Below are 9,722 nucleotides of genomic sequence, written 5' to 3'. Positions count from 1 at the left end.
TTAACTATGAAGTTTGTTTGGACTACTTATTTGAATCACGTATTGGGGTCCAACTGGTAAACCAAAACCTGATCATCAAATAGTGAGAATTAGACATCCCATTGAAGAAAGAAATAACTTAGAATCATTTTGAAGACTTTTAGAGCTAAAGGAGGTCTTTGTTAAGTTGAGAAATTATATGTTATCTCACTTCTTTGTAATCAGTTAAAAATGTTTTCCATCATACATGTAATTTTTTGTTCGATTGTTAGCATCTCACTTCTTTGGAATGAAGACTGTATAATGGCAAACATGTTGAAAACTATTTCTCCGGTAGATGTTCTTCCGTCAAGAATCGCACAAAAGTGATTATACAGTCTAATAACTCCCTGCCTTCACATAGTCCGATAAATAACAAAAAAAATCAAATTAAAAAAATGAAATTTCATGGTATGTTACCTGACAGGTTGCAAACAATATAACATGTAATTTTTCAGAAATAACTAGCCAGGTTGTCTGTTTCCTCAATCTCAGATCAAGAGCTACCTTCTTCTTCACCACTACAATATTCTAGCTGCGAGTTGCCCTCGGCATGCATTGCTTTTTCTTCTTTGCTCGTGTGATTGTCTTCTTTTCTTTGTTGTGGAGGATGTCTCTGAAATCCACCACCTCCTTTCATGTTTGGAAATATGGTGTAACACGATTCGATGGAATGACCCTCTTTGTTGCAAACAATGCATACGATTCTTTTGTTCTTCTCCAAACGCCGTTTGTTATACATCTTTTCGAAGTCGAGTGCTCCTTGGAGAAACTTGCTTAGGACCTCAGTTTTGTTGGAGGGTTCATGATAGTTTGGTTGAAGGTTAGAGGCTTTAGTATTTGAGAAGTTAGGTGAAACCAATGGTGGTGCATTGAATTCTTTAGCTTTGTTTGGTTTTTGAGGTAGTGCATATAGTGCTGTAACTTTAGACTTGGGCTTGTACTCCTCGGTTTGTCGGAGCTTCTCTTCACAGTTTCTGAGATGAGCAAACAATTCTTCTGGTGTGAAGACTTGTACTCCCGATAGTACCTCTAGCGCACTTATCATTGATTCTCATCTAGGTTTCCTAAGCATAACTCTTAAAAGTTTTCCTACAATCTTATTGTTAGAAAGAGGTTGACCAAGTTCTATGAATTCATGTTGTATTTGTAAAAGTCTGTTATAGGTGTCTTCTACAGTTTCACCACTTTCTACACAGAAGGTTTCAAATTTAGTTTCTAAACCGGCTAGTTTGGTTCGCTTTATTTGGCCATAACCCTCATATTTGGTTATAAGAGAATCCCACATCTCTTTTGCATTTGTAGCATTTGAGAATACAATCCATAATGATTCATGTACTGCTCCCATTATTACATTCATGGCAAGATCATCAACCTTTTTGGCAAGTTTGGATTTGGTAATTATGTTGGTAGTTGAGTTATAGACCGGTGTAAAAGCATTTTCTATGGCTTCCTATATTTCAATCAATTTTATATAGTTGGTCATAACCCTTTTCCAATAACTAAAGTTTTTGGTAGCATGAGTCAACATGGGAGGTTCTCTAACAAATTTTGGTGTACGTAGTGCCATATCTAGGATCTAATACAATAATCAAATTAAGTGTATCTTAATTTGATTTTTCTACTTTGATACCACTTGTTGGTCCCAAAGGCACCTAGGGGGGGGGGGTGAATAGGCATTTTTATATTTTTAGTCTAAGTAATAATAATCTAGCATGTCTATAAGTTAATTTTGGCGGAAACTAGAATAACTTTGTCCTAAACTAAATATAAAGTAAATAAAGTAAATAGTAGAGTTTAGAGACACTTGACATGAGAGTTGTTTACGGAGTTTGGCACTAACACCTATGTCTCTGGGGCTCGCAACCTTCTTGATGGCACGCCTTTCTTTACCCAATGAGAAAGGAGTACAAGGTGGAACCGGTGAGCCCTTACAATTCTTCTAGGAAGTCACACGGCCCTAACAGAACAACCCGAGTCACAATGACTTCAAGGGTTGCAAGATGAGTACAAGGCTCGAAGTAGTAAATAATTCGATCATGCAGGATCACTTTTGAGATTTATTGTGTATATTGAAGTTGGAGTGCATAAGCAACAATGGCTTTCTCTAGATCTGTAAATACGAAATATTGAAGTTGGAGGCGGCTAGAGTGATACTCCAAACCTTGGTATATATTCTATTTATAGAGAGTTGATAAAAAGAAAGTAAGTGGTGCTGACCGTTGTAACGGTACAGGGGACCATTACAATGGTAGGTCAATCGGAGTGGTTTAGAGTGTAACGGTGGTCATTGTTGATAACGGTAGATGACCATTACAACGATTCCCACCACGGAAATCCTCTGGAATGATTAGCGTTTGGTGACGCTAAATCCTATTTTATGCGTCACGGGATTTGTACATGATTTATTTATTTCATTATCACGTCACTGGACCGTGACAACGATTGGCCTCACTTAGTTTAATCTCAAGCTTATTACCAATCATACATATACATTATCCTTAATCTTGAGTTAATGCTTTTGCTATCCAGTGTCTTGTGCCTTCATGATGTTATATTGCAGTGTATTAATTCATCATTGATGTGTAATTACTATTCCTTCACTTGTCATGAACCTGCACAGATACTCAAGAGGAAAACTGTGAAATGCAATTATGTATGTTTTGCAAATCTAGTCAAACAGATAAGTCGAGGACTCTCAAAAGCCAACAGTTTGCTTACTTCCTCTGACAATCCTGAGCCGTCTTTAGTCGATCCTGGATAATCCGCACCTTCTCCACACACTCCTTGATCAACTAAGGTACGGTAGGGCGAATGGAACTGGTAGGCCCCCAGGGAGTACATACTCGATATCCGTACATGGCCTTGAAAGGTGATATGCAGATGCTCGCGTGATAGCTACTGTTGTACGATAACTCTGCCATGTGCAGATGATCCGTCCAGTCTTGGGGTGTTCATTGATTCGGTTCGGTTGAAATCGAACCGAACTAAGCAAACAAATTATAATTCAGTTTAAAAAATATAACCGAACCGATTTAGCATTGCAATTGAACCGAATCGAACCAAAGTTTTATTTCAGTTTGTTCAGTTCAAACCAAAATATATATATATATAGAGGTTGGCTAAGATCAAAGTGGTAGTTCCTGAGCTTTGGTGCTACTAATTCGTTTTTTTATTTTTAAAGTTCAAAACGTCGATCCGAACCGTTCAAGTTGTTCTCCATATTAAATTGTGCTTGGAGACAAAATTTTATATATTTCTGAATTTTTTTACTATTTATTAAGCCACTTTGAAAACAGCTGATCCAACGGTGGCTTCTGATTTTACTATTTTGTTAAGCCACCGTTGGATTAGCGATTTTCAAAGTGGCTTAACAAATAGTAAAAAAATTAAGAAAAATGTAAAATTTGGGTCTCCAAGCACAATTTAATATGGAGAACAACTTGAACGGTTCGGATCGATGTTTTGAACTTTGAAAATTGAAAAATAAATTGGTAGCACCAAAGCTCAGGAACTACCACTTTGATCTTAGCCAACCTCTATATATATATATATATATATATATTTATATAAAACAATTGATTTATAATAAACCGAAGTATATTAAGAAATAAACTGGAACGGTCTGGATCAAATTCATATTATATAAAAGTTTGGTTATTTCTGTTTTGAAATTTTTAAACCGAACCGATCTGAAGTTATAATTCAGTTTTTAAAAACAAACCGAACCGTTAAACTGAAAAAACCGAACCGTTTGATCCAAACTAATTCGGTTCAGTTCAAAATCGATTAAATCGGACCCAATGAACACCCCTAATCCAGTCGCCTCTCATCGTAAGCGCGCACACGACCACATGGGTAGCCAAGGGCGGATTCAGGATTTCCGTCAGGATAGGGCACTAATCGGATTCAAATAACTAATCGAGTTTAAACCCATTAACTTATTGGGTACAATACTATATTCGTATGATCCACTTTTATAATAAAATAAAATCATACAAAAGATAAAAATTTCCTATGGTTGTTATTTACAAGGAAGACTTGAGACAGGTGTATATTCCTAAACAGTGTGCTAATTAAAGCTGGTTAGCTGATATTGGATCGGGTTGCTTTGGTAATCTTCAATATCTTCAACATTAATTAACAGCCACATGTAACGTTTGGTCTAGAAAACACTTGTGGGCTTTGGTGAGTCTAATTGGGCTGAAATTGTCTAAAGTTAAATGCCATGTTTAATAAATTTAATGGGTCCCACTGTCATAAACATCTTCTTCATTTTCTCCTTCTTCCCTTTATGATTTATCTTCTCCCACTGCTCAAATCTCAAATTTATTTAAACCAGATTTTCTTCTTTTAGAATAGGGACTGAGCCAAAACAGATCAAAACAAAGGTATTTTTGAGTTAGGAGTAGGCACTCTATCAAATCAGGGGTAGGTACATCAAAAAATTAGTACTAATTCAAAAAAAAATTTCAAATCCAGGGGTAGGCACATAGATCCGCCCCTGTGGGTAGCATATCCTCCAATGTCTGTATCGTGCGCTCAGACCGTCTGTCTCAAATTCAATAGTGGGCCTTAAATTTACTTTAGGCTTCAGGCAATAATAGAGAGTAGTTGGCACTCGGCCCTGGCTCACATTCCGAATTTACGTCATCTGAATAACACGTTTTAGATTTTTTTTTAAAGTATTCGGATTTTATGAATTTCAAGACTATTCGTCTGCTCGGAAATTTTAAGAATTAACTCGAATTCTTACCAGTAATTCGATTATAATTAAATTTAAATTTTAAGTAACTTATGGCTCTCATCCTGATCCATGTCTGATCTATTTCCAATTCAACTTTCACGAAAATAATTTTCGCACTAAAAAATGTCAAGTCCAGATCTGCTATTATAAGGAGACGGCCCGCGGATAATTATCCTCTTCATTACTTCATTACTGTAAAAGATTCCTTTCACTTTACGATTTGAGATTAACTCTCAATTGCTTTGAAATTCGTACTAACACATGGGACAATATTATTGGACTTTGAGATTCATGCCAAGTTAAAAGGAACGGTCCAAATCTAGTAATTGTAAAAGATTCATTGTTACTCTACCGGGAAGGATCTGAATTCGATAGCTCGCTGGAGTCGTAGTTTGCCTGACCGTCTGATCAAATGGTCTACCTGCCCAGTTCGGCAGTTACCCTACTTGTATTGAGGCCTCAAATGACAAATGACTATAGCCGACGTGTCATATCATTTATTTGCTGTACATGATTAGGCACACGCCGCGGCTCAAGATTCTCCCCAAGTCATTTGACTCATTTTTCACACACCACGTAAACCCTCTTCAGTTCTGCACAATGTTATCAGAACTGGACCGGACATCGACTCGGTAATACATCGGGTCAATGGTTTACTGGTCGGACCGGTGAGTCAATTGGTTCAACCGCTGATTTTTTTATAACACTGAATTATTTAATAAAAAGGTTATTATTCAAATAAAACAAAAGTATTAATTAGTTCTTAATTCCTTAATTAATTTTAACTAAGTGTAAGGATATAAAAATGTGTATTGTTGAACTAATATATCAAATAAAAGTTTAATTTGTCTATGGATGAGATAAAAATGAACAAAAAAAAGATGAAAGACTAAAAATTTATTTATTGTGATAGAAAAGAACTGTTAAAAATTCATATTAAATTTTCTAAAGTTCAAAATTATTAAAAAAAATAATATTATGACGCGTATCATGTTCAAATACATAATTATTTAAAATAGAATACATTATAGCAACACAAAAGACTACACAAATTTGCTCACAAAATATCACGTGTAGGTGCATTTTACCTTTTCCTTTTACCGAGGAATAAATGGCCAAATGGGCCATGTTCGCTGCTGGTTCAAATTAAAAAAAAAAACATGAAAAACCGGTTGGTTTGGTTCATTGGTTTTGGAAAAACCGTCCGATTTTTTTATTTTTTCCCGGTTTATATGTATGTTTGGTCTTATAGACGAACCGAACCGGACTTGGTTCCAGTTCCGGTTTATTCCGGTCCACCCGTCCGGTCCGGTCCGGTTTTAATAACAGTGGTTCTGCATGTTTCCCCTCCATCCACCACGCGTCCCATCAGTCCATCACGTGGCACGTACCTTGGCTCTTTGTCTCCTTATTTAAACACACCACCTTTTCCTTTTCATTCCATCACAAATCCTTTTATACAGTCTGAGATACACTTACAAAACAACTCTGATCTTCTGAAAACAAACGGACTAATTACCAAAATGCAGTCTGCCAAGGAGAAAACCGCGAATGTTGCTGCGTTCGCCGAAGCTGGCATGGAGAAAACCAAGGCCTCTGTTGATGAAAAGGTCCTTTTCTTTTAAGTATTTGATTCCTCATTTCTATTATTTTAACATGTCAAAGAGCTAGTTGATTAGATAACGTGTTTTTTTTTTTTAAATAACATACATTCCAAGTGTTACAAAGAAATGCCTCATAATAAACGCACTTCGATTTTTGGTTCTAAATTTCAATGCAAGTGAAGTGGGTAGCCAGGAGAAGCTACAAATTAAAATGCTTAAGAAAAAGGGAAAATAAATAATAAATACATTTCGAGCTAACTAGAAGGTACAAAATGAAGCATTGTTTGACACTTGTTAATTAGGTGGAGAAGATGAAGACTAAGGACCCGATGGAGAAAGCTGCTGCAGAGCAACGCAAGGAGGAGAGGAAGATGGGAGCAGAAGCCGAGAAGCAGGGCGAAAAGCTGGTCAATGCAGCTGAGCGGGGCCGTGTTGCCACCACCTGAGGTGTCACTGGTCACCACCCCACCGGGGGATTTGGGAGCAGTGTTTAGAGTTTTCCTTAGCTAGTTTTCCTTTTGTTGCAGTTTATGCCCCCTTCTAGTTTGTGCGTGGGCATAATTAGGTGTGTTTTTATCTTAGTATGTTTGTGTTGGAGGCCTTAGTGGTCCCCTTTGTCTAGTTGGGCCGCGTGCTCTTAGCACTTCAAATATAAATCATGAACCAATATAATTCGATTAGCTCGATTTAGTCGGTTTTTAATCAAATTGATTCATTTAAATTGTAATAATTCAAAAATTCAACCGAACCAATCCATTAAAGCCAAAAAACTGAATCATTTAAACCAAAATTTTTTTGGTTCAGTTAAAAACCGGACCGTTTGAACACCTCTAACCCCCAAGGCATCCTTAACATACTCGAAGCAAGTGATAACTAGAAATTTTAGAAAAATTATCGCGCAAGTTACTGATAGAAGCATTGTTACTCCACGATGCTTTGATGAGATAAAACAGTAGTTGTGAAATTTCACTGTTTAAAAACAAGACAACATTGCCATGCCTTGACAATTGTTTAGAACTCTTGTTTTATAGGTAGCCGGGTAAGAAAATATAAGAATTTCAAGGAAAATAGATAATTAAATTCCTTTCCTATGATTTTTGAACCTAATTTTGATGATAGAAATGTTGGTGGAAGTTAATCTAGCTATATTGTATTTAATTTTGTAATGATCATACCTCACGTGAATAGTATTGGGATATATATTGTCTGTAGGTATACCAAAAATGTTCTTTTTAATTAACATTAGCAACTCGTCATATTAGTCTCGAAAAGCTCAATAGGTTAATAGAATTTTATTATATTTGAAACAAGGATATGTTTAAAAAAATATATTAACTCATCTTATATAAGAATAATATATATTGGAAGAACACGAAAAATAAAATAGGTATCATCCAAATTAAAACTCCTTAGTTTAAAGCATTCATCCATTATGATCCGTCCCTGAAGACACCTGTCCAACATTAATTGTCACGCACAAGTCGAGTACAGAATATCAAGAAAAATAAGAGAAAACATTCAGAGGTCACAAAATATCGAAGTTCAAACGTCAGATTTATGTTCATGAAATACTACTTTATTTGTTGTTATGACAATTTTTACTTTTTTTAGTATGGTGCTCATGTGGTGCTTATGTGGTGCTCATGTGGAATGTTTTATATAGGTATAGTTTACTAATTTATTTATGGTATATAATCAATCTAAATATAAAACTTCAATTTTTTTTAACAAATCTCCAAAATCTTTGGAGAAGAGGTAAAACGTGGGGTTTTTTTCGGCAGCCATTTTGAGGAGAGTAAAAGTATTTCTTTGATCTGTGGACTTTGAACTGCGTAGTATCTATACTAATATAATATATAAATAAAAAGATTAATTCAAAACATCAAGCAGGGATAGCTCAGTTGGGAGAGCGTCAGACTGAAGATCTGAAGGTCGCGTGTTCGATCCACGCTCACCGCATTTGTTTTTCATATATTTTTTTAAAAGGCCGAAGGACCTGGGCCCGTTTTTGTAGCAAAACGCAATCTTTCAAAACAATTATTTGGTTACTTTGTCTTACAAGTTCAAATTTTCATTGCAGCCAAAAAGAATAAAAAAAAAATATTGGTGACAACGTAATCCCGACTTGTTTGGATCCTGCCGTTTTTTTTTTCAGTACCACCCAATAAATCCGAATTAAATAAATAATACCGGATTTCATAAATTTAAGATTCCGTCACGTTCGCGAAATGAATTTGCGCACCGATCCGTTCCCTGACCCGTTCACAAAACTATTCTGCGAACCGACCCGTTCCCGACTGACCCGCTTCAGCGACCCGTTCTCAAAATGAATTTGCGGACCGATCCGTTCACAAAATGGTTATGCGCACCGACCCGTTTTGTACGATGGATATGCGGACCGACCCGTTCCCGATAATTTTTTTTTTTTGTAATTTCTGTTTTTTAAATTCTGTTTTTTAATTTATGTTTTAATTTAAGTTTTTTAAATTCTATTTTTTAATTTCTGTTTTTAATTTTAATTTTTTAAATTCTGTTTTTTTATTTCAGTTTTTAATTTCAGTTTTTTAAATTCAGTTTTTTTTTATTTCTGTTTTTAATTTCTGTTTTTTAAATTCTGTTTTTTAAATTCTGGTTTTAAATTCTGTTTTTTAAATTCTGTTTTTTAATTTCTTTTTTTAAATTCTGTTTTTTAAATTCTGTTTTTTAAATTCTGTTCTTTAATTTATGTTTTTTAATTTATGTTTTTTAGATTTATTTTTGTAAATGTTAGATTTATTTTTAAATAGGTTAGATTTATTTTTGAAAATGTTAGATTTATTTTTAAATAGATTAGATTTATTTTTGAAAATATGTTAAGTAATTTAAATGAATACCACCAGAATTACTAAATCTAACACCCGAATTACTAAATCTAATTCGGATGGTATTCATTTAAATTACTTAACATATTTTCAAAAGTAAATATAATCTATTTAAAAATAAATCTAACATTTTCAAAAATAAATCTAACCTATTTAAAAATAAATCTAACATTTTCAAAAATAAATCTAACCTATTCAAAATAAATCTAACATTTACAAAAATAAATCTAACCTATTTAAAAATAAATCTAAAAAACAGAAATTAAAAAACAGAATTTTGAAAAACAGAATTTAAAAAACAGAAATTAAAAACAGAAATTAAAAAACAGAATTTAAAAAACAGAAATGAAAAACAGAATTTTAAAAACAGAATTTTAAAAAACAGAAATTAAAAACAGAAATTAAAAAACAGAATTTAAAAAACAGAATTTAAAAAACAGAAATTAAAAACAGAATTTAAAAAACAGAATTTAAAAAACAGAAATTAAAAAC

General features: G+C 34.1%; 1 protein-coding gene and 1 non-coding gene across 2 annotated transcripts; both read left to right on the top strand.

The window, feature by feature from the left end:
- Positions 1 to 6,210: 6,210 nt before the first annotated feature.
- LOC144558649 (late embryogenesis abundant protein 46-like) lies at positions 6,211 to 6,989 on the top strand. The gene is made up of 2 exons (XM_078307499.1): positions 6,211 to 6,375; positions 6,672 to 6,989. Exons 1-2 carry the CDS (start codon positions 6,289 to 6,291, stop codon positions 6,813 to 6,815), a joined length of 231 nt encoding a protein of 76 aa, XP_078163625.1. The 5' UTR covers positions 6,211 to 6,288; the 3' UTR covers positions 6,816 to 6,989.
- A 1,266-nt stretch (positions 6,990 to 8,255) lies between these two features.
- Positions 8,256 to 8,328, top strand: TRNAF-GAA (transfer RNA phenylalanine (anticodon GAA)). Its single transcript has one exon. It is a non-coding gene; the product is annotated as a tRNA-Phe (tRNA).
- The last annotated feature ends 1,394 nt before the right edge of the window (positions 8,329 to 9,722 follow it).

Source organism: Carex rostrata, chromosome 8 (assembly GCF_964058835.1).
Source record: "Carex rostrata chromosome 8, lpCarRost1.2, whole genome shotgun sequence".
NCBI lineage: Eukaryota > Viridiplantae > Streptophyta > Magnoliopsida > Poales > Cyperaceae > Carex > Carex rostrata.
Note: the sequence above shows the minus strand (reverse complement) of the source record. Positions and strands in the feature narration are given on the sequence as shown.

Excerpts from the sequence above, each read along its gene's own strand:
- LOC144558649 (XM_078307499.1), top strand. The coding sequence starts at position 6,289 with ATGCAGTCTGCCAAGGAGAAAACCGCGAATGTTGCTGCGTTCGCCGAA. Across the intron at positions 6,376-6,671 it reads AGGCCTCTGTTGATGAAAAG|GTGGAGAAGATGAAGACTAA; the intron begins GTCCTTTTCTTT and ends CTTGTTAATTAG.